This window comes from Oncorhynchus mykiss, chromosome 12 (assembly GCF_057628025.1).
Source record: "Oncorhynchus mykiss isolate SJ-2025 chromosome 12, ASM5762802v1, whole genome shotgun sequence".
Lineage (NCBI taxonomy): Eukaryota > Metazoa > Chordata > Actinopteri > Salmoniformes > Salmonidae > Oncorhynchus > Oncorhynchus mykiss.
Genome location: NC_143033.1, coordinates 80,973,031 through 80,998,448, shown reverse-complemented (window position 1 = coordinate 80,998,448; position 25,418 = coordinate 80,973,031). Strand labels below are relative to the sequence as shown.

General features: G+C 44.3%; 2 protein-coding genes across 2 annotated transcripts; both read right to left on the bottom strand.

Annotated features, from left to right (window-relative positions):
- Positions 1–165: 165 nt before the first annotated feature.
- On the bottom strand, positions 166–18,658 carry LOC110538475 (intraflagellar transport protein 56). The gene is made up of 18 exons (XM_090191404.1): positions 18,647–18,658; positions 7,693–7,827; positions 7,459–7,551; positions 7,231–7,345; positions 7,065–7,114; positions 6,805–6,950; positions 6,346–6,517; positions 6,109–6,183; positions 5,901–6,003; positions 5,729–5,784; positions 5,152–5,205; positions 2,252–2,315; positions 2,040–2,128; positions 1,846–1,929; positions 1,670–1,739; positions 1,469–1,575; positions 703–836; positions 166–493 (listed from the first exon to the last, which is right to left on the bottom strand). Exons 1-18 carry the CDS (start codon positions 18,656–18,658, stop codon positions 382–384), a joined length of 1,671 nt encoding a protein of 556 aa, XP_090047530.1. The 3' UTR covers positions 166–381.
- Positions 18,659–19,045: 387 nt separating this feature from the next.
- Positions 19,046–24,416, bottom strand: LOC110538474 (small ribosomal subunit protein uS2). Its single transcript, XM_021625317.3, has 8 exons — positions 24,200–24,416; positions 23,685–23,835; positions 23,158–23,276; positions 20,545–20,790; positions 20,144–20,272; positions 19,847–20,006; positions 19,604–19,642; positions 19,046–19,456 (listed from the first exon to the last, which is right to left on the bottom strand). The coding sequence occupies exons 2-8, from the start codon at positions 23,815–23,817 to the stop codon at positions 19,362–19,364; spliced, it is 921 nt and encodes a 306-aa protein (XP_021480992.1). The 5' UTR covers positions 23,818–23,835; positions 24,200–24,416; the 3' UTR covers positions 19,046–19,361.
- Positions 24,417–25,418: the final 1,002 nt, after the last annotated feature.

Here is a 25,418-nt window from a genome sequence, read left to right as displayed (position 1 = left end):
GACTGAACGCACTAACAAACACAGGACTACCCTTCATTAGAAAAATATGCATTGAAACCAACAAATTCTCCTATTTTATATTTCTGTATGCATGATAAGCACTGGTCTTTATGTGCTCTAAAACGTGATGTCAAGGCCAGAGATAGTAAAAGCACAAATGTGGTATAAGATTTCAATATTTATTCACATAAGCAAATATGTACAGAATAAATGTGCAAAAAAACGACACCAATACAATGTACTAACAAAATAACAAACAGGAAAGAGATGTACAATGAACAAACTGGCACTTTTGGTGAATTTTTGCATTTGACTGTCAGTTTGCCCAAAGGACCCTTTTCTTCATATAGGCTATGCATTCTTAAGTACGGAATGATAACATCACAGAGAAACCCTGTTGTCCTTGGCCCATTTCTTCAGAATCCTGATGATGTATTCCACTTGAGGATTCCCAGTGTGCCTCAGCAAGGGCAGCACTTCCCTCAAAGCCTCCCTGTAAAATACACACAATTGAGCACATTATGGAAACATAAACACTCACATTGTCAGACTTCAGCAATGCAAAATACAGCCCATCATGTAAAAAAAAAAAAAAGTGTAGGTCATTGAGCTGAGGACAGATTATTTTAACGCTATACAAAGTGGTGACATTCATGATCCTATATCAATCCAATAGATTGCTAAGGTAGACATGGTACCTACCTGGGTTCTCTGCTGGCCAAAATTAGCTGAAAGATACCCACACAGGCCCCCCTTTTGCCCTCCCAGTACTCAGGGTTGGGGTCCAATCTCTCCAAGACATCAAATGCCTTTGCTGAGTAGTAGAACTGGCCCATCTGTAGATGAGAGAGAGAAGAGTTACACATGGTGCAAATCAGTGGTGTAAAAAACACTACTTAAGTAGTTTTTTGGGGTATTTGACTACTTTTACTTTATTACATTCCTAAAGAAAATTGTACTTTTTACTCCATACATTCTGACACCCAAAAGTACTCGTTACATTTTGAATTCATATACTTATCAAGAGAACATCCCTGGTCATGCCTACTGCCTCTGATCTGGCGGACTCAATAAACACATGCTGCATTTGTAAATGATGTCTGAATGTTGGAGTGTCTGGAAATTTTTAAAAAAACTAGAAGTGTCCGTCTGCTTTGCTTAATATTAGGAATTTGAAATTCTTTATACTTGTACTCTTACTTTTGATACATAAGTATTTTTTTAGCAATTACATGTACTTTTAATACTTAAGTATATTTCAAACCATATACTTTTAGACATTTACTCTAGTATTTTACTCGAGTCCTTTTCTATTAAGGTATCTTTACTTTTACTCAAGTATGACAATTTGGTACTTTTTCCACCGCTGGTGTAAGAAGTGCTCTCAGAATGAAATAACTTCTGTCCTGATGGGGAAATTAAACATTTAGGAAGTTGAGTGATTTTGGAATTAACAAAGGAGAGTAACCTTGTAGCAATCATTGGCAATGAGCTGCAGGAGGCTGAAGGACTCTGCTGAGGTCTCCATCTTCATGTACAGCTCCCAGGCCAGACGGGCCTTCTGGTTCATAATGTCTAAATAGGACAACAGGGTTCATTGACAACAATAGAACAATCACAGTGTTATACCAGCAAATGTTTACATCGTTTAATGAGAAGGAGAACATACAGCAGCGTGCCAGCCAGCTCAGGTACACATAGTCACTCTTGTTCTTGTCATTCTGAATCAACAGGAAGATCTGGGAAACAAAGAGAAAGCACACACTTTTAACAGACAATAAAACACATACAAAAAGTTAATAAAATGACATCAAATAATCCCAAAAGGACATGTCAAGGTTTTACCTCCTCTGCCTCCCTGTAGTTGCCAACAGCAGCTTTGGCCTGTGCATAGTTGAAGTTGAAGGCATCATCGTTGTAGAAGTAACTCTGTGAGCAATGAGAGTTCAGAGTATTTAGAATCCATTGAAGAATGATAATTATAGAACATCAATATTCTAGGTGGACACAAATGTGTCGGGGTATTATGCTGTGCTTACCTTGACAGAGTTGAGGTAGATGAGCACATCCTCAAACTGCCTGAGCAGAAAGAAACAAGAAGCCATGCACTGTCTGCCAGGGATGGTGTCTAAGACACAGGGAAAGGAATTGTTAAAGAAAGCATCAGTGTAAAAACGTATTTACCATTGAATTAGTGCAGTACAAAAATGTCATTCTAGTCAGTATTTTAAATATCTGGAGGAGCACTCACCACATTCGCTAGCTGAGCCACCAACCAGCTGGAAAAACTGCTGAGCAATCTTCAGATGATCTCTCTGTAATGGAAAAAATTACATGATCGTGTCACACAAACAAAATCAGGTGGGTATCAAGGCAGAACTATATACAGTGGGGAGAACAAGTATTTGATAACCTGCAAAATCGGCAGTGTTTCCTACTTACAAAGCATGTAGAGGTCTGTAATGTTATCATAGGTACACTTCAACTGTGAGAGACGGAATCTAAAACAAAAATCCAGAAAATCACATTGTATGATTTTTAAGTAATTAATTTGCATTGTATTGCATGACATAAGTATTTGATACATCAGAAAAGCAGAACTTAATATTTGGTACAGAAACCTTTGTTTGCAATTAAAGAGATCATACGTTTCCTGTAGTTCTTGACCAGGTTTGCACACACTGCAGCAGGGATTTTGGCCCACTCCTCCATACAGACCTTCTCCAGATCCTTCAGGTTTGGGGTCTGTCGCTGGGCAATACGGACTTTCAGCTCCCTCCAAAGATTTTCTATTGGGTTCAGGTCTGGAGACTGGCTAGGCCACTCCAGGACCTTGAGATGCTTCTTACGGAGCCACTTCTTAGTTGCCCTGGCTGTGTGTTTCAAGTCGTTGTCATGCTGGAAGACCCAGCCACGACCAATCTTCAATGCTCTTACTGAGGGAAGGAATTTGCTGGCCAAGATCTCGCGATACATGGCCCCATCCATCCTCCCCTCAATACGGTGCAGTCGTCCTGTCCCCTTTGCAGAAAAGCATCCCCAAAGAATGATGTTTCCACCTCCATGCCTCACGGTTGGGATGGTGTTCCTGGGATTGTACTCATCCTTCTTTTTCCTCCAAACACAGCGAGTGGAGTTTAGACCAAAAAGCTCTATTTTTGTCTCATCAGACCACATGACCTTTTCCCATTTCTCCTCTGGATCATCCAGATGGTCATTGGCAAACTTCAGACGGGCCTGGACATCCGCTGGTTTGAGCAGGGGGACCTTGCGTGCGCTGCAGGATTTTAATCCATGACGGCGTAGTGTGTTACTAATGGTTTTCTTTGAGACTGTGGTCCCAGCTCTCTTCAGGTCATTGACCAGGTCCTGACGTGTAGTTCTGAGCTGATCCCTCACCTTCCTCATGATCATTGATGCCCCACGAGGTGAGATCTTGCATGGAGCCCCAGACCGAGGGTGATTAACCGTCATCTTGAACTTCTTCCATTTTCTAATAATTGCGCCAACAGTTGTTGCCTTTTCACCAAGCTGTTTGCCTATTGTCCTGTAGCCCATCCCAGCCTTGTGCAGGTCTACAATTTTATCCCTGATGTCCTTACACAGCTCACAGCTCACTGCTCTTGGCCATTGTGGAGAGGTTGGCGTCTGTTTGATTGAGTGTGTGGACAGGTGTCTTTTATACAGGTAACGAGTTCAAACAGGTGCAGTTAATACAGGTGGAGTGGAGAACAGGAGGGCTTCTTAAAGAAAAACTAACAGGTCTGTGAGAGCCGGAATTCTTACTGGTTGGTAGGTGATCAAATACTTATGTCTTGCAATAAAATGCTAATTAATTACTTAAAAATCATACAATGTGATTTTCTGGATTTTTGTTTTAGATTCCGTCTCTCACAGTTGAAGTGTACCTATGATAAAAAATGACAGACCTCTACATGCTTTGTAAGTAGGGAAACCTGCAAAATCGGCAGTGTATCAAATACTTGTTCTCCCCCCTGTATATACACTGTACATGAATCTATAGTTATATATTTACACTGAACAAAAATATAAAACCCAACAATTTCAAAGATTTTACTGAGTTACAGTTCATATAAGGAAATCAGTCAATTGAAATAAATGCATTAGGTCCTAATCTATGGAATTCACATGACTGGCAATACAGATATGCATCTGTTGGTCACTTCAAAAAAAGTTGTGGCATGGATCAGAAAACCAGTCATTATCTGGTGTGACCACTCGTTCGCATAGAGTTGATCAGGCTGTTGATTGTGGCCTGTGGAATGTTATCTCACTAATCTTCAATGGCTGTGTGAAGTTGCTGGATTTTGGTGGGAACTGGAACACGCTGTCCTACACATCAATTCAGAGCATCCCAAACATGCTCAAGGGGTGACATGTCTGGTGACTATGCAGACCATGGAAGAACTGGGACATTTTCAGCTTCCAGGGATTGTGCACAGGTACTTAGGACATGGGGCTGTGCATTATCATGCTGAAACATGAGGTGATGGAGGCCGATGAAAGGTATGCCAATGGGCCTCAGGATCTCGTCATGTTATCTCTGTGCATTCAAATTACCATTGATAAAATGCAATTGTGTTCGTCGTCCGTAGCTTATGCCTGCTCTTACCATAACCCCACCGCCCCCATGGGGCACTCTGTTCACAACGTTGACATCAGCAAACCATTCGTCCACATGACGCCATACACGTGGTCTGCTGTTGTGATGCCAGTAGGACGTACTGCCAAATTCTCTAAAACGACGTTGGCGGCGGTTTATGATAGAGAAATCAACATTCAATTCTTTGGCAACAACTCGTGGACATTTCTGCAGTCAGCATGCCAATTGCACGCTCCCTCAAAACTTGAGACATGTATGGCATTGTAAAGTTGTACATTTTAAAGTGGCCTTTTTTTGTGTCCCCAGCTCAAGGTGCACCTGTGTCATTGATCATGCTGTTTAAATTAATCAGCTTCTTGATATTCCACACCTGTCAGGTAGATGGATTATCTTGGCAAAAGAGAAATGCTCACTAAGATGTAATCAAATTTGTGCACAGAAAGCTCATGAAACAAGGGAACAACACTTTACATGTTGTGCTTATATTTTTGTTCAGTGTAGTTTCTAAATGTATCTCTGGTACTTACCGACCCCATCTCCTGTCCAAGTGCAGCATTCACAACCCCCTTCAAGATGTACTCCTGAAAAAATGTCAGGGAGAGGTTACAGCACATATGCACTTACCATACACCACAATCCATTGAGTTTATGGCTGCACTAACCCTGGCAAAGAGAGGAGGAGGATAGGGAAAGAGGGGGAGATGGCGAGAGAAAGCTGGCTGCACACACACACTTACTGTACGCTGATGTACATTAAGACTAACACTGCCCTGAACCTGAGAAAGAGAGAGAGAGAGAGAGAGAGAGAGAGAGAGAGAGAGAGAGAGAGAGAGAGAGAGAGAGAGCGAGAGAGAGAGAGAGAAAGGGGGAGGTTAATACACAAACGCCTATCACGAATGACTACTCTGCAAACGTAGAACTACACCGCAAACTACACTATCCTTGTAGAAGGAGGAAGAAGAAAATGGAGAGCAGGGAAGAGAGGGTAAGATTACTGGTCCCTAAAATAGCTGAGAGGCAGGAGACGAATGATAGGCGGGTTGAAAAAAATAAAAAGGGAGGGAGAGAAATCTGGAAATGGTGAATGGAAATAGAGGAATGAACCTGTGGTGTGGTGGGTTCTAAGTCTTTGATGAGATGGTAGGACTCCTGGACATCATCTGAGAGAGATAGAAAAATACAATTACTATCCATATATTAACAGTAAAAAAAACACACTTAGTTATCAATCAGTTATCATTAGATTGGCTAGTCAGTAATAAAAGTGGCAGCCCACCTTGTCTGAGGTAGTAGATGACCAGATTGAGACGAGCCTCAGTAATGACATCAATCAGTGCAGGCAGCACTTGCAAGGCCCCCTCCCCGCTACGAAACACCACCTGAACACCAGAGAAAGAATCAAAAGGGTAATTTGCTTGCATGCTGTTACACACGTGAGGTGCAAAACTGCTATGTTCCCTAGGCTGATAAATCATGACTCTCACCAGGTTGTGTCGGATTAACTCCTTGGCAAATTCAAAGGAGCTGGAGGAGATATCTATCAGGTTTTTCAGCTCTGTCTGAGAGAAGGAAAATGTGATTTTAGTTGTTTAATACTACAATGTTGTACATTGCTGAGTCACTGACTGAAGCCTTACAAACAATAACAAAGCAACATTCAGACAAACAAGGTTACATTTTGAGAATGATTTGCTCAGGACTCTCTTGTCAAGTTGCGTTACCTCTGCTGCTTTTCCGTTGTAGAGCCTGAAGTGGTTGCAGGCCTTGAGGTTGAGAGCGATGGTGGAGTCTGGGACGCTCTGCAGGTAAACAGCCAGCACCTCCTGGGACACATCGTAGTAGTCCAACTTGTAGTAGCACAGAGCCACATACACATTCAGGGCCAGGAAGTCTCTGTAGCAGACACAGTATGAACACAGCATGAGCTCCGCCGACTCACAGTATGTTCAATGAATCTCTCTTTCCCACCCTCTCACCTGCACAAGCAGTCACTATCCTCCTCTCCAGTCTCCGTTATCTTCTCTCTGTCTCAACACAGGGAAACTATCACTCTCCCTCCCTCCACTCACTCTCTAACTCCCCCTCTCATAGTCTGTGCCGCTACTCCCATGTATCAGGATTACATTTGGAGTGTTTCCCAGTGTCTCTGTCACTCTGTGGTGCATTCTGCTGCCTGTCACCTGTTCTGCAGCAGGATGCGTTTGTAGATGTCGATGGCCTCCTGGTAGTGGGAGCGCATGTAGTGGATGGAGGCCAGGCTGAGCTGGTCCTCTGTCACATCCTCCAACTCCTGGTGGAAACCCATCAGCTGCTTCTCATCATTGAACTGAAAAAATAAAATAGACCAGAAATAAGGGTATAATAGAACAAATTCTGTTATATAAGTTGTTTGGTACCATAGCACTGAATGAATAAGTTAGCGATAAGGGCGAAAGCTGACCTTGTGAGCCAAGTGGAACAGTAGTCGATTCTGCAGCTGGCATTTAGGGGCTGAAAGAGGTAGAGGAAGTACGTGTGGTCAGGGAGAAAAGGTCTTTAATTTTCCATTTCACCTTTTGTAATAAAGCAACAAAATGTGAGAATGGGGAACAAGGTGGATGAGGTACCCTTGCGTGAAGCCTCCTCTCCTTCTTTGTAAAGCCCCAGGAAGAAGAGAGTACAGGCCAGGTAGACCCATACATCTGGGCGGCAGTCTGGTTTGTCTGTCAGGGCCTTGTATTCCTGAAGAAGGAATAGACACATAGGTATTAGTTCATGTCTCACACAATCAAAAACAGGAAAATACTTTCACACATCCAAACCAATGTTACTGAATTCAATAAAGGTTTTCAAACCTCCATGGCTCTCTTGTAGTCACCAAGGTGGAAAGCACAGTAGGCCAACCACAGGTCTGCATCCTCCCCTCGCTCGCCAACATTGCGCTGAAACTGAGCAAATTCACCCATATTGATAGGATGAGCATCTTATTTTGCAGACAGTAATGTAAGCACTGCATTGTTCAAAGATATAACAGCGCTATAAACCTATATGTCACACTTCAGAAGGCATGCAGCCAGAATGGCATTTACCTCCAACAATGTAATGGCCCCCAGATAGTCTCTTTGAACTAGGAAGTCCTCGACAAGCGGTGACTTTTTTTCTTTTATCTTCTTATTTGCTGGGATCACCCCACCAACAGCTGCTGGCTTTACTCTGGACAGAATCTGAGAGAATGAAAATGAAAATTATAATTATATAGAACTCCACACCTGGGCTGCAACCTGGTCTCAAAGCATTTCGCATTATTCTCTATGTAAATCTGAGACACTCCATTTAGAATGATCTGTTATGTTTCGTATGAAATGTATTAATTTGTGGAGGTCCATCGCCCATTTCGTATGATATGTTATGAATTTGCTAAACATACACTTTGTAACCATACAACCTAAGTAACCTTCTGTCATGTAACCATACCAAACATACTAATTTCAGTATCCCAGATTTAAGTGTACTGTTACATATGTTACGGTCTAGTCTATGAGACCAGGCTGGCATGCTAGGTAAAGTTAGATTTCTGCAACAAAAAAATATAAAAATAATCATCCAGCACGGCAATGTTTACAAACTTCTTTGTGTGGTAGCTAACCTAACATTAATGCTAAATTGCATAGACTACTAAGCAAAGTTTCAATAGCTAGCTAGCTAACTGGGACATGCTTAACACCCCGGCCATCCTACAATCTAAACTAGATGCCCTCAATTTCACACAAATTATCAATGAACCTACCAGGTACAACCCCAAATCCCTAAACACGGGCACCCTCATAGATATCATCCTAACCGGGCACCCTCATAGATATCATCCTAACCAACCTGCCCTCCAAATACACATCTGCTGTCTTCAACCAGGATCTCAGCGATCACTGCCTCATTACCTGCGTCCGTAATGGGTCTGCGGTCAAACGACCACCCCTCATCATTGTCAAACGCTTCCTGAAACACTTCAGCGAGCAGGCCTTTCTAATCGACCTGGCCCGGGTATCCTGGAAGGCTATTGACCTCATTCTGTCAGTAGAGGATGCCTGATTGTCCTTTAAAAGTGCTTTCCTCACCATCTTAAATAAGCATGCCCCATTCGAAAAAAATTGAACCAGGAACAGATAAAGCCCTTAGTTCACCTCAGACCTGACTGCCCTTGACCAGCACAAAAACATCCTGTGGCGTACTGCAATAGCATCGAATAGGCCCCACGATATGCAACTTTCAGGGAAATTAGGAACCAATATACACAGGCAGTGTCACGTTCTGACCATCGTTCGTGTTTGTTTTCCTTGTTTTAGTGTTGGTCAGGACGTGAGCTGGGTGGGCATTCTATGTTGTGTGTCTGGTTTGTTTATTTCTATGTTTGGCCTGATATGGTTCTCAATCAGAGGCAGATGTTAGTCATTGTCTCTGATTGGGAACCATATTTAGGTAGCCTGTGTTTCAGTGTGTGTTTGTGGGTGATTGTTCCTGTTGCTGTGTTTGTATGTACACCAGTATAGGCTGTTAGGGTTTCTCGATACGTTTCTTGTTTTTGTATTGATCGTGTGTCGTCTTTATTAAACATGTATCAAGAATACCACGCTGCGTTTTGGTCCGACTCTCCTTCACCGAAAGAAAACCGTTACAGAATCACCCACCACAACAGGACCAAGCGGCGTGGTGAAAGACAGCAGGAGCAGCGTAAAGAGGAATGGACATGGGAGGACGTTTTGGACGGCAAGGGTTGTTACACTTGGGAGGAGATCCTGTCTGGAAGAGATCGCCTCCCATGGGAACAGGTGGAGGCACTTAGGAGAGCAGAGGCAGCCGGAGAGAGGAGCCGGCGCTACGAGGGAACACGGTTGGCAAGGAAGCCCGGGAGTCAGCCCCAAAAATGTCTTGGGGGGGGGGGGGGCTCACAGGGAGTATGGCTACGCCAGGTAGGAGACCTGTGCAAACTCCCTGTGCTTACCGGGGGGCTAGAGAGACCGGGCAGGCACCGTGTTATGCTGTGGTGTGCACGGTGTCTCCAGTGCGGGTGTATAGCCCGGTGCGGTACATTCCAGCTCCGCGTATCGGCCGGGCTAGAGTGAGCATCGAGCCAAGTGCCATGAAGCCGGCTCTACGCATCTGGTCTCCAGTGCGTCTCCTTGGGCCGGCTTACATGGCACCAGCCTTGCGCTCGGTGTCTCCGGTTCGCTTGCATAGCCCAGTGCGGGCTATTCCACCTCGCTGCACTGGCAGGGCGACCGAGAGCATTCAACCAGGTAAGGTTGGGCAGGCTCGGTGCTCAAGAGCTCCAGTGCGCCTGTACGGTCCGGTCTATCCAGTACCACCTCCACGCACCAGCCCTCCGGTGGCAGCTCCCCGCACCAGGCTTCCTGTGCGTGTTCTCGGCCCAGTACCACCAGTGCCAGCACCACGCATCAGGCCTACAGTGCGCCTCGCCTGTCCAGCGCTGCCAGAGCCTTCCTCCTCTCAAGCGCTGCCGGAGTCTCCAGTCTGCAAGGAGTTGCCAGTCTACAAGGAGCTTCCAGTCTGCAAGGAGCTGCCAGTCTGCAAGGAGCTGCCAGTCTGCAAGGAGCCGCCAGAGCCGCCAGTCTGCAGGATGCCGCCAGTCTGCAAGGAGCCGCCAGAGCCGCCAGTCTGCAAGGAGCCGCCAGAGCCGCCAGTCTGCAAGGAGCCGCCAGAGCCGCCAGTCAGCATGGAGCAGCCAGAGCCGCCAGTCAGCATGGAGCAGCCAGAGCCGCCAGTCAGCATGGAGCAGCCAGAGCCGCCAGTCAGCATGGAGCCGCCAGTCAGCATGGAGCAGCCAGAGCCGCCAGTCAGCATGGAGTAGCCAGAGCTGCCAGTCAGCATGGAGCAGCCAGAGCTGCCAGTCAGCATGGAGCAGCAAGAGCTGCCAGTCAGCATGGAGCAGCCAGAGCTGCCAGTCAGCCAGGATCTTCCAGATCCGCCAGTCAACCAGGATCCGCTATTCAGCCAGGATCCGCCATTCAGCCAGGATCTTCCAGATCCGCCAGTCAGCCAGGATCCGCCAGTCAGCCGGGATCTGCCAGAACTGCCAGTCAGCCAGGATCTGCCAGAACTGCCAGCCAGCCGGGATCTGCCAGAGCCAACTACCTGCCTGGGCTTCCTCTCAGTGCTGAGCTTCCTCTCAGTGCCGAGCTACCTCTCAGTCCCGAGCTACCCCTCAGTCCCGAGCTACCCCTCAGTCCCGAGCTACCCCTCAGTCCCGAGCTACCCCTCAGTCCCGAGCTACCCCTCAGTCCCGAGCTGCCCCTCAGTCCAGTGGGGCCCTTGGTGAGGACTACTAGGCCAAGGTCGGCGGCGAGGGTCGCCTATCTAGGGACGCTAAGGAGGTGGACTAAGACTATTATGGAGTGGGGTCCACGTCCAGCGCCAGAGCCGCCACCGCGGACAGATGCCCACCCACACCCTCCCCTATAGGTTTAGGTTGTGCGTCCGGAGTCCGCACCTTGGAGGGGGGGGTACTGTCACGTTCTGACCATCGTTCGTGTGTGTTTTCCTTGTTTTAGTGTTGATCAGGACGTGAGCTGGGTGGGCATTCTATGTTGTGTGTCTGGTTTGTTTATTTCTATGTTTGGCCTGATATGGTTCTCAATCAGAGGCAGGTGTTAGTCATTGTCTCTGATTGGGAACCATATTTAGGTAGCCTGGGTTTCAGTGTGTGTTTGTGGGTGATTGTTCCTGTCGCTGTGTTTGTATGTGCACCAGTATAGGCTGTTAGGGTTTCTCGATACGTTTCTTGTTTTTGTATTGATCGTGTGTCGTCTTTATTAAACATGTATCAAGAATACCACGCTGCGTTTTGGTCCGACTCTCCTTCACCGAAAGAAAACCGTTACAGGCAGTTAGGAAAGCAAAGGCTAGCTTTTTCAAACAGAAATGTGCATCCTGTATCACAAACTCCCAAAAATTCTGGGACACTAAAGACACCAGCTGCCCACTGCACTGAGGCTAGGAAACACTGTCACCGCCGATAAATCCACGATAATTGAGAATTTCAATAAGCATTTTTCTACGGCTGGCCATGCTTTCCACCTGGCTACCCTTACCCCGGTCAACAGCCCTGCACCCCCCACAGCAACGTGCCCAAGCCTCCCCCATTTCTCCTTCACCCAAATCCAGATAGCCGATGTTCTGAAAGAGCGGCAAAATCTGGACCCCTACAAATCAGCCGGGCTAGACAATCTGGACCCTCTCTTTCTAAAATTATCTGCCACAATTGCTGCAACCCCTATTACTAGCCTGTTCAACCTCTCTTTCGTATCGTCTGAGATCCCCAAAGATTGGAAAGCTGCCACAGTCATCCCCCTCTTCAAAGGGGGAAACACTCTATATCCAAACTGTTACAGACCTATATCTATCCTACCCTGCCTTTCTAAGGTCTTCGAAGGTAAAGTTAACAAACAGATCACCGACCATTTCGAATCCCACCGTACCTTCTCCGCTATGCAATCTGGTTTCAGAGCTGGTCATGGGTGCACCTCAGCCACGCACAAGGTCCTAAACAATATCATAACTGCCATTGATGAGACAATACTGTGCAGCTGTATTCATCGACCTGGCCAAGGCTTTCGACTCCGTCAATCACAGCATTCTTATCGGCAGACTAAACAGCCTTGGTTTCTCAAATGACTGCCTCGCCTGTTTCACCAACTACTACTCAGACAGAGTTCAATGTGTCAAATCGGAGAGCCTGTTGTCTGGCCTTGGGCAGTCTGGTGATTCTCTGATCCACCTCTATGCAGACGACACCATTCTGTATACTTCTGGCCCTTCTTTGGACACTGTGTTAACTAACCTCCAGACGAGCTTCAATGCCATACAACTGTACTTCCGTGGCCTCCAACTGCTCTTAAATACAAGTACAACTAAATGCATGCTCTTCAACCGATCGCTACCCGCACTTGCCCGCCCGTCCAGCATCACTACTCTGGACGGTTCAGACTTAGAATATGCGGAAATATCTAGGTGTCTGGTTAGATTGTAAACTCTCCTTCCAGGCTCACATTAAGTATCTCCAATCCAAAATTAAATCTAGAATCGGCTTTCTATTTCGCAACAAAGCATCCTTCACTCATGCTGCCAAACAGACCCTTGTAAAACTGACTATCCTACCGATCCTTGACTTCGGCGATATCATTTACAAAATAACCTTCAACACTCTACTCAGCAAATTGGATGCAGTCTATCACAGTGCCATCCGTTTTGTCACCAAAGACCCATATACACTACCCACCACTGCTACCTGTATGCTCTTGTTGGCTGGATACATATTCATCGCCAAACCCACTGGCTCCAAGTCATCTATAAGTCTTCGCTAGGTAAAGTCCCGCCTTATCTCAGCTCACTGGTCACCATAGCAGCACCCACCCGTAGCACGCGCTCCAGCAGGTATATTTCACTGGTCATCCCCAAAGCCAATTCCTCCATTGGCCACCTTTCCTTCCAGTTCTCTGCTGCCAATGACTGGAAGGAATTGCAAAAATCACTGAAGGTGGAGACTCATATCGCCCTCTCAAAATTTAAGCACCAGCTGTCAGAGCCGCTCACAGATCACTGCACCTGTACATAGCCCCTCTGTAAATAACCCATGCAACTACCTCATCCCCATACTGTTATTTTTTGTTGTTGCTCCTTTGCACCCCAGTATCTCTACTTGCACATTCCTCTTCTGCACATCTATCACTTTAGTGTTTAATTGCTAAATTGTCATTATTTCGCCACTATGGCCTATTTATTGCCTTACCACCCTTATCTTACCTCATTTGCACACACTGTATATAGACTTTTCTATTGTGTTATTGACTGCATGTTTGTTTATTCCATGTGTAACTTTGTGTTGTTGTTTGAGTCTCACTGCTTTGCTTTATCTTGGCCAGGTCGCAGTTGTAAATGAGATCTTGTTCTCAACTGGCCTACCTGGTTAAATAAAGGTGAAATAAAATAAAATAAAAACAGTACGTTAATGTTAGCGAAAGTTATGTTAGCGTAGCTGCATTCAGTAAAGCAAACACTTACCATGGCCAATGGAGTTAGTCGTCACGAAAGCACAGTAACAGCGCTCAGATAATCAGACAAGATAAATGTTTTTCTAATCAAGAAATATATGCTAACCCAGCTAGCTAGTGTAACAGATAGCTGTTGACAAGCATGGAAGCTCGTGTCGCCAAGCAACGTCTACACCAGTCTTTGCCCCTCCCTAGCATACTGGTTCATCACTGTGTTAAGAGCTGGGGTTGTAGAAGGTGAATTATAGACGCATGGCGAGTATGCTAAAAAACATTAAGGTTTTATACTGCTAACACTATTACACACGCTTGTCTTATAAATGGACATAAAGTCTCACATCCATTCCTCATCACAGCAGATGAGGAATAGCAGATTCCTCAGTGGTTGAAAATTGTACCACTTCTCCCAATATGATGTAACAGGGTGATTCTGCAGCTACGGGCACTATGTCCACAAGGGCAATTTTGGGGGATTTTATTAATACATGTTTTTATTCTTTATATGTTAAGTTCACATTACAATCACCCCTAATTTTTTAACACATCTCTATCAAGTATTTTAGCTACTTTTCAGATTCATTTTATACCTACATTTCACTGTTCTGCCTTGTCCCTGACCCATACTTTTGAGCTTCTACTATGTTTTTCTATGAGAAAACATTAATACCTACACATTATAAACTGGGTGGGTCAAGCCCTGAATGCTGATTGGCTGACAGCGGTGGAATATCAGAAGTGTATGACAAAACATTCATTTTTACTGCTCTAATTATGTTGGTAATCAGTTCATAATAGCAAAAGGCACCTCAGGGGGTTTGTGGTATATGGCCAATGTGTCCAGGCACTCCACAATGCGTTGTGCTTAAGAACAGCCCTTAGCCTGGTCTATTGGCCACACCCCCCATGCCTTATTGCTTAATTATATAATGTTATCTAGTAGAGAAAGAGTCAATTAAATAAAATCTATATCAATATTTATTGTGAGTATGCCCTTTATATTTACACAAAATCAGTGGTATAAAGTACTTTAAGTAAAAATACTTTCAAGTACTAAAGTAATTTTTGGGGGTATCTGTACTTTCCTATTTATATTTTTGACAACTTTTAATTTTACCTCACTACATTAAAGAAAACAATGTAATTTTTACTCCATAGATTTTCCCTGACACCCAAAAGTACTCGTTACATTTCGAATGCTTAGCAGGACATGAAAATGGTCCAATTCACACATTTATCAAGAGAACATCCCTGGTTATCCCTACTACCTCTGATCTGGCAGACACACTTAACACACATGCTTAGTTTTTAAATGATGTCTTAGCGTTGGAGTTGTACTTTTTACTTATACTCGATAATTTTACTTTGAGTCATTTTTTATAACTTTTACTCAAGTATAACAATTGCGTACTTTTCCCACCACTGCACAAAATACACCTGTCCTTTGGTAGTGGTGTCATTTCCACCACTGAGGGCAAAATTCCTAATAAAAAAAGTTTCAAGAGAATGTTAATTTGGTTACCATGGAAACGTAGTGACACTGAAGCATATGACTGCAGTGGACAGTTGTTCCACGTGTCATGTCCAGAAGTTGAAGAAAAATCTAGGTAAATATTGCTGGTGTAGGGAATATTTTTTATTATCAGTCATTTCCAAACAAGCTATAATTTATTTAATTTGTGGTAGAATTTCGATGTTTTAAATGTAATTTGTGTTAACTATATGCCTGCTGTAATACTAGCCAAAGCATGCTAAGCAGTCTGTCGTTTTTCTCCAAAAACGGTAAAGTGTCATTTCCATCACAAACTTACAGTGGCTTGCAAAAGTATTCACCCCCTTGGCATTTTCCCAATTTTGTTGCCTTACAACCAGGAATTAAAGTTTATTTTTGTGGGGTTTGTATCATTTGATTCACACAACATGCCTACCACTTTGAAGATGCAAAATATTTGTGAAACAAACAAGAAATAAGACCAAAAAAAACAGAAAACTTTAGCACGCATAACTATTCACCCCCCAAAGTCAACACTTTGTAGAGCCACCTTTTGCAGCAATTACAGCTGCAAGTCTCTTGGGGTGTGTCTCAATAAGTTTGGCACATCTAGCCACTGGGATTTTTGCCCATTCTTCAAGGCAAAACTGCTTCGGCTCCTTCAAGTTGGATGGGTTCCGCTGGTGTACAGCTATCTTTAAGTCATATCACAGATTCTCAATTGGACTGAGGTCTGGGCTTTGACTAGGCGATTTCAAGACATTTAAATGTTTCACCTTAAACCACTCAAGCGTTGCTTTAGCAGTATGCATAGGGTCATTGTCCTGCTGGAAGGTGAACCTCCATCCCAGTGTCAAATCTCTGGAAGCCTGAAACAGGTTTCCCTCAAGAATTTCCCTGTATTTAGCACCATCCATCGTTCCTTCAATTCTGACCAGTTACCCAGTCTCTGCCAATGAAAAACATCCACACAGCATGATGCTACCACCACCATGCTTTACTGTGAGGATGTTCTCGGTGTGATGAGAGGTGTTGGGTTTGCGCCAGACATAGCGTTTCCTTGAATGCCAAAAAGCTCAATTTTAGTATCATCTGACCAGAGTACCTTCTTTCATATGTTTGGGAAGTTTCCCACGTGCCTTTTGGCAAACACCAAATGTCTTTACTTATTTTCTTAAGCAATGTCTTTTTTCTGGCCACTCTTCCGTAAATCCCAATTCTGTGGAGTGTACAGCTTAAAGTGGTCCTATGGACAGATACTCCAATCTCCGCTGTGGAGCTTTGCAGCTCCTTCCGGGTTATCTTGGGTCTCTTTGTTGCCTCTGATTAATGCCCTCCTTGCCTGGTCTGAGAGTTTTGGTGGGAGCCCCTCTCTTGGCAGGTTTGTTGTGGTGCCATATTCTATTTTTTAATAACAGATTTATCAGTGCTCCGTGGGATGTTCAAAGTTTGATTTTTTAAATTTTATAACCCAAACCTGATCAGTACTTCTCCACAACTTTGTCCCTGACCTGTTTGGAGAGCTCCTCGGTCTTCATGGTGTCGCTTGTGTGGTAGTGCCCCTTGCATAGTGGTGTTGCAGACTCTGGGCCTTTCAGAACAGGTGAAATCATGTGACATTCAGTAAAATATAGTCCAACTGTGTGCAATCTGTGTGACTTCTGAAGGTAATTGGTTGCTCCAGGTCTTATTTAGGGGCTTCATATGAAAGAGGTGAATATATATGCATGCACCACTTTTCCATTTGTAATTCATTTTTTAAGTTTCACTTCACAAATGTAGACTATTTTGTGTGTGTGTGTCTCCATTACATGAAATACAAATAAAAAATTAAATTACAGGTTGTAATGAAACCATATAGGAAAAACACCAAGGGGAATGAGTACTTTTGCAAGGCACTAACTGTGGTGGAAATGACAGAACATTTTGGAATTGACAAAAAAAAAAAACTTTAATCATATTTCAAATTAATTTAATCTAGGAAATGCTCCAATGTGTGCAAAAGTTGAAAACAAGTATTTGCTGTTTTATGTGGCATCTAAAAGCGGTCACAGACATCGAAACAAAATAATCCTATACAATACTAGGAACATCTGCAAAAAGACAGGGAGAGATGCTGAAAGAAAGAGAAGGGAAATCTGAGCTTACAAAAGCCAGAACAAAGAAGCAAGGAAAGGCCATGGAAATGCAACCAACAGAATAGCAGATGTTAAAGACAACAGTTGAAGTTGGAGACCTATCAGGGAACACACCAGTCACCAGATGACTTGCAGCCAGAGGGCAAAATACCTGCCCCTGCTGCACACCCTGATACCCCTTCCTCTGTCTGCAACAGGGAGAAGTCGAATACTTGCTGGAAGGAAAAAGGTTGGAAGAGGTCGCTCAAAAACATTGGGATCTTTGCATGACAAAATGTCAAACTTGATAAAGCTTCACTGAAAACTGAGAAATACAAAGTATAATCAACTGATGAAAATGGAGACAATATTCCCCAAATACAAAACCGCAAATGAAGGGAACTCTGAATAATTTGAGGATTTTGTTTCAAAATGCCATTGCAGAGTTTAAGCAAAAGTACCAAAACATGTGCAGTGCTTAGGACAAACAAGTGGCTTCAAAAATGCTTAGAAGCAACATCCTGAAAAAGGATAGCCACGGAAAAGCTGCAAACAGTGAATTTGGATTGTCAGCAAAAGCAATAAGGGCAAATGAACAGGCCAACAAGTCTTCAATACTCCAGGAAAAAGCAATGTAACAGAATTAGAACAGCCACAGAAGAGAAAAATCAATAGATTCTATGAACAGTAGAAGCAACATGGACAGAGGAGACAAGGAACCAGCAGAAGCTCTTAAATGGCACAATTCAGAACCGTCATCAGAATTTTAAAGAGGGACTATTCAGAGAATAAAATGTCCTAGGAATTCTGCAAAATCCCTCCTTTTTGGGTTGTCAAGCCAACAGTCCATGATAGGGACACATCTCTGCAAAACCCACACCAACCTCTAGTTCATGGTGGAAAAACTACAATAGTGATCAGCTGCAGCTTGAGTCTTTGTGCTGTGAGAACCTGAAGAGTGCATGTACAGAGTGCTCCCTTCACCAACCAAATAAAATATCTGCCTTTAATGCTGGTGAAAAGACATGGTGGTTTGACTGGAAAACAAAGATTGAAAAAAAAAAAAAAGTTCCTGTACATTTGTCAGTAAAAGATAAGGTGGCACACTGCACTCTACTGGATAACTTCTCCAAAGGATTTACAAACGTTGGGGAAACAAGTGTACAACATTTGACACCAATACTCGAGATAAAAATAAAAAAAAACAACTGCAGAAAGAGGCGATCGTGCATATCGACTTTGCAGAGAATTACCTGTGTAAATTCAATGCAATCCAGGCATTTCACTTTGGTGATGCTGCTTTACTTTGCTCACTGAGCTCTATGTGAATGACCCCTCTGCAATCTGGGCCCATCTCTCAAAAAGAATGGCCTACTTCGTTGAGCATGGCCCATCAGCTCCTTTGAGTCTTACTTTGTCATGTTTAACAGTGCGATCGACGTCAACTCCACCTCACCTATATGATGTAATTGAGTAGAATTTGTTTTAGATTGGAAACTCAATTATAATGTTGGGCGGAAATATCTTATTTCGCATCGTTTTCAGCTGTCACAAAGGCAAGTTTATACAGTCAGGCATGTTGAGTTATGAAAACCCTAAAAACAACTTAATACACAAGTTCATGTACAAATGTGTAAGTATTTTAAATTGTATTTAAATTTGCAACTAGAATTGATGTTTAATGACATGGAAATTACATTTGTCTACAGTGGTCTGAGAAATATATTCCTGAATAGTAAAATATTATTTCTTGACAAATCAGACAACTGGTAAATGGTGTTTCAGTAAGTTTTAATTTCCGAACGCTTGCAGGGCCAAAGTGCCCAAAGTTGCTAAATCACCCAACAGTGTAATTAAAGAGCTTTACCCCTTTTGACAGCATTAAGAGGGCTCAACATATGGCAACAGTCTAATTAAATGTTAGTAAGTTCTTTCAATGTGAAGTGGAAGCATAACAGTTGTGCTAATATTCATGTAGTATTGCTGTTAAGGTCACTTGCCTACTACACTGTAGTGTTTAAATTGTCAGGGGTCAGTTTGTACACCAAAAAAGCTATTTAGTGTACTGTCAAACATTAGGCCACCATTGCTTAGGACCAAGCAGCAGTCTCCCCACCCCATTCAGAGACCTGGGCAGTAGGGGCAGCTGACCAATCCTCAGTGGCTGGCTGGGAACTCCAGTCCTCTGCAAGAGAGAATTTTAAAGATGTGCAAACACATGACCAACAACCACTAATTTGATACATTTGAGTAGGTTAATCAATCAAGCCGACTGATGACAATTATGGCGAATCAATTAGAGGGAGGCTGATGTTAAGCTCACAACACTCACCAGTGAACCCCTCAGCAGCTGGCTTGGCAAGAGCAGCAGCTGAAAGTCAAGCGGAAACTCAATTAGGATTACACCTAAACATGAGAACTTTCAGACAAACACATTTGATAGGTCCTGACGTACCAAGAGTAATTTACATCCAACTCAATTAGACTTCGAAAATGCTGCCAAGTGCATCAATCAAGAACCTAAAACCAAGTCACAGCATAGTGGAACCAGAAACCACATCTTCACTATCCTTACCCGCAGAGAACTGCTGGATGGGGACTGAGGGCACAGCCACTCCCTCAGACCAGTCAGCCACCTCAGGCTGGGTGAACTCAGCTGCTGGAGCAGTCCACTCTCCCTGGAACTCCTCCTTTCCAATAGCTTTCTCAGCCTCAGCCTGCTCCTCCTTCTCAATCTGCCAGGGAAAACAATGAGTTGTCAGGCTAACACAAACAGAACATACAAGATCCATTACTGTTAAGGTAAGCTTGCCCTACTAGTAAATTTGGTGTAGAATGGTTTAAGTAGGTGTTTAAGAGGCCTGCTTCTTACCTCCTCGGGGTCCCTGTAGAAATAGAGATCAGGCATGACCTCCCAGGGGTGCTCCCTGGAGATGGTGCCCCGCATCCTCAGCACCTCCCTGGACAGCATCCACCACATCAGACCCACAGAGTGGTGACCCTGGAGCACAGTTCAGACCATGACCAACTGCACCAGTGAGACTAGAACAGCTGTCTTTTACAGAAATATGTAGCAAGGCCTATACCCAAATCCCCCTCCCTCTTACACACGGATGGAGCAAGGGGAGAAAAGAGGCACTGCGTTTCTGTAGCACACATCCTACACCCAGCACCGCACTGACAGGACTGCGCCGGGCTCTAACGGTGTGCAAGACAAACACCAACCAGTAAATTCACGTAGGTGTTAAGTGTATGAGGGCAAAGCAGTCTAACCTTGTTGTTGCAGGGGATGGCGATGTCGACATATCGGAGTGGGGAGTCAGTGTTGCACAGGGCAATTGTGGGGATGTTGACGTAAGAGGCTTCAGTCAGGGGCTGGTGGTCAGCACGAGGGTCCGTTACAATTAGGAGGCGGGGCTCCCTGAAGGCAGCCTGGATCTGATTGGTGAAGGTTCCGGGGGTGAAACGGCCGTGGAAGGTGGTGGCACCAGTGGCCGAGGCAAACTTAAGCACAGCTCTCTACAAAAATGTATATGAAAGGTTATTAGCGACCTAGCTGCAGACAGCATGTGTAACACCCATCACTGCCCTTGGAATCTAAAGGCAAGTAGCACGAGACAGCATGCAGAATTGAAGCGGCTCAGGTAACTATCAAACTAAAATCATTGTGCGGAAGCCCTACCAATGTTACATCGAGAGCAAGGTTGCGTCATTGCCTGGTACAGCAACTGCTCGGCCTCCGACCACAAGGCACTACAGAGGGTAGTGCGTACGGCCCAGTACATCACTGGGGCCAAGCTTCCTGCCATCCAGGACCTCTATACCAGGTGGTGTCAGAGGAAGGCCCCAAAAATTGTCATAGACCCCACCTACCCCAGTCACTGTTCACTACTGCAAGCGGTACCTGAGCACCAAGTCTAGGAACAAAAGGCTTCAACAGCTTTTAACCCCAAAGCCATAAGACTGCTGAACAGGTAATCAAATGGTTACCTGGACTATTTGCAATCCTACCGCCGAACCCCTCTTTCACACCGCTGCTACTCTGTTTATCATATATGCATAGTCACTTTAAACCATATGTACATACTACCTCAACTAACCCGACTAACCGGTGCCCCCACACATTGGCTACCCGGACTATCTGCATTTTTTCCAGCCACCCACCAACCCCTCTTACACTACTCTGTTTATCATAAACTCATCAAAAAAGAAAAATCCCTTTTTCAGGACCCTGTCTTTCAAAGAATTCATAAAATCCAAATAACTTCACAGATCTTCAATGTAAAAGGTTTAAAGACTGTTTCCCATGCTTGTTCAAAGAACCATAAACAATTAATGAACATGCCCCTGTAGAGCGGTCATTAAGACACTAACCGTTTACAGACATTAGGCAATTAAGGTCATTCTGACAAAAAAAAAAACACCAAAAGAAAAATGTCCAGGGTCCCTGCGTGAACGTACCTTAAGCATGCTGCAAGGAGGCATGAGGACTGCAGATGTGGCCAGGGCAATAAATTGCAATGGCCGTACTGTGAGACACCTAAGACAGGGCAACAGGTAGACCGCACGGACAGCTGATCATCCTCGCAGTGGCAGACCATGTGTAACACCTGCACAGGATCTGTACATCCCACCTGCGGGACAGGTACAGGATAGCAACAACTGCCCGAGTTACACCAGGAACGCACAATCCCTCCATCAGTGCTCAGACTGTCCGCAATAGGCTAAGAGAGGCTGGACTGGGGACTTGTAGGCCTGTTGTAAGGCAGGTCCTCACCAGACATCACCGGCAACGACGTCGCCTATGGGCACAAACCCACCGTCGTTGCACCAGACAGGACTGGCAAAGAGTGCGGGATCGATTTGGAGGTGGAGGGTCCGTCATGGTCTGGGGCAGTGTGTCACAGCATCGGACTGAGCTTGTCATCATTGCAGACAATCTCAACGCTGTGCGTTACAGGGACATCCTCCTCCCTCATGTGGTACCCTTCCTGCAGGCTGATCCTGACATGACCCTCCAGCATGACAATGCCACCAGCCATCCTGTCTTGCAGGAAATCACGCACAGAACGAGAAGTAATGTCAGTGTTCTGCCATGGCCAGCAAAGAGCCCGGATCTCAACTCCATTGAGCACGTCTGGAACCTGTTGGATTGGAAGTTGGGGGCTAAGGTCAAACCCCCAGAAATGTCCAGGAACTTGCAGAGGCCTTGGTGGAAGAGTGGGGTAGCATCTCACAGCAAGAACTGGAAAATCTGGTGTAGTCCATGAGGAGGAGATGCACTGCGGTACTTAATGCAGCTGGTGGCCACACCAGATACTGACTGTAACTTTAGACCCCCCACCCCTTTGTTCAGGGACATATTATTCAATTTCTGTTAGTCACATGTCTGTGGAACTTGTTCAGTTTAGGTCTCAGTTGTTGAATCTAATGTTCATACAAATATTTTACACATGTTAAGTTTATATGCATCTTCACTTTAACCATACCTACTACCTCAATTAGCACGACTAACCAGTGCCTGTATATAGCCTCGCTACTGTTATTATTCACTGTCTTTTTAGTTCCTTAACTTATCTATTGTGCACCTATTTTTTACTTAAATTGCACTGTTGGTTAGGGCCTCTAAGCATTTCACTGTAAGGCCTAATGAACCGGTTGTATTCGGCTCACATGACAGAACCTTTTACTGGATTTGTTGACGTAAACCGGGCCCAATCTAGCAAACTTCCGACACCTGCACACAGACATCGGTGCAAGGCTTCGTGTGCACGCATGCAGCCACATCTACAGAAACATGTCTAATTGATGGGTAAACACATATGGCAAGTATTCAGTTCCATTAATTATTCACCGTGTCCACTACGCTGCCAGTTGGAGCTGTACCTGTCCAGTGTTCCTGGAGGAGATGACGCAGACGTCAGCTGGGTTCTCAATGGCAACAATGGCACGGGCTGCCAGCAGTAGCTTCTCCCAGGTCTTCCTCAGGTTGATGATGTACACACCTGAGGACAAGGGGCAGTCAGTACACCCAGATCTGTGTCCAGTTTACCCTGCCCAAATGTGCTCCATCTAGTGAGAGAGAGAATCAGTGATCAACTCTAGTTCTGTGAGCTGAAGGGGACAGAAGCATTTGTTGTTACAGCCCAGCATTGAAACAGACATCCATTTCAACTATTCATCAAGACCTTGAATAGCAATCAAATGTATTTATAAAGCCCTTTAGACATAAGCCGACAAAGTGCTATACAGAAACCCAGCCCAAAAATCAAAATCAGGCATGCTTGTGCTAGAACAGCAGCCTGCATAGACAGTATCCCTCCACAACCAGGGTGGGTTGACCACTGGCTTATACCACTACAAGTAGTTTTGTTCCAAAGAGTGTTGGGTGTTCAGGACCGCCAACCACTCACCATCACTCTTTCTCTTGTAGGTGTAGTGCTCCATCTGAAAGTCCATGTTAGTTCCTCCCAGATGGGTTCCTGCAGCCAAGAACTTAAGCACATCCTCCTCCTTCATTTGAAGGACATCTAGATTTCCGGACATCTTGACCACTTTCCCTGCCTTGAGTGCCAGAAAAAAAAGAGGAACCAGGAGTCAAGTAGACAAGTGCCTGACATGCTGTTTAGCGCACTGTGTCCTGCCAAGTACACTAGCCAGGCCATTTAATTCTAGGCAATGGGCCACTGGCGCATAAGCGCAACGCGTAGATGGACCTATCAACTACAATGTCTGGGACAATTATTCCAGCATGTCAGGCACGTGTCTACTCGACATGTTAGTGTTAGCTTTCAAGTCATATAAAGCCTTCAAATTCAAACGTCTAGATAGACTAATGTGAGACATTCTGGACATGGTCACTGATTACTTCGTCTATTTAAGTGATGTTTGACATTTAAAAAAGCGTGAAATGTAACTTAAAACTCACCACGAAACAACGCAAAACATGTACCACGCGCGCCAAAGAGGAAGACTAAAGGAAATTACGCCAAATATATACTCAAATTTCAAAGCACATGATTGGTTGTTTCGCTGACTGGAACTATAACTGTCTAATTGGATATTTAATTCACTAGATGGCGCAAACACTCCAGCGCACTAGCAGCACCGAGTAGCAGCGTATGGGTTGGGTGAAACCGGTAACTGGAGGTCGGACAAGGAGCCCATATTAAGACAATGCGATGGAAAGACCATATTAAGACAATGGGGAGACGTTGACTTCCCGGTTAGAGTGGCCTGTGTTGCAACTTTATTTGCTAGAGATACGGAGTTCCAGGTGAAGGTATCACAATATGTACATAGTGATTTTGCAATATGTTTTCAAATTCATTTTTTTGTATAAGAATAGATCAATTAAAAAAATGCCAACTTGCCTCAGGACCTCTTGGGATGGGTGCTGGAAAAGATCATTTAAATGTTTTGACCAATGTCAAGGTCATGGGGTAATTACAGGTGTATGGGGTATGGGTATGACATGTACAGGGTATGACATGTTCTTGCGGGAAGTGGGGTTATGTGACTGAGTGAATAAAAAATAATATTTTATGACTTATTGAATAGGCCACTTAAAAAGGATAATTAAGTTAATGGGGTGTTCTCAAAGTCCTTTCAGTGGCTCAATCTTAATGTATTTGCGGTGCATCTATTTTAAATTTTTTTCTTACTTTATTTACTTTACTCTTTTTCAATGAAACCTGGCCAAGAAGGCAGCAAAACAATCAATACATTACATAATTAAAACATACAGCAATACAATACAACATGATCCAGCCTAAAAAAAAGCATTTACACCCCTCTGTAACAAGTCTCCCATATTTTAAATTCATTCAGTGGCACTAACATATCTAGATGAAGCATGGATTGTAGATTATTCCATGCGTCTGGTGCACAAGAAGAGAAGGCAGTCTTGCCTAATACTGTGAATGTCCTGGGGACTTTAAGTAGCAACCACCTAGGTATTCTCCACAGCAAGTTTACACACATATGTCATCTACGACCTCAAACTTCTAATCTGTGTCAAACTCACTTCATATGTCAGTGTACCCTATCTAACTTTGAAAGCAAAGGCCACTGTGACACATGCACACTGCAGTCCTTGATATAAGGTTTCTGATGAGAATAGCTGATTGCGTTGGAACTGGGTGTCA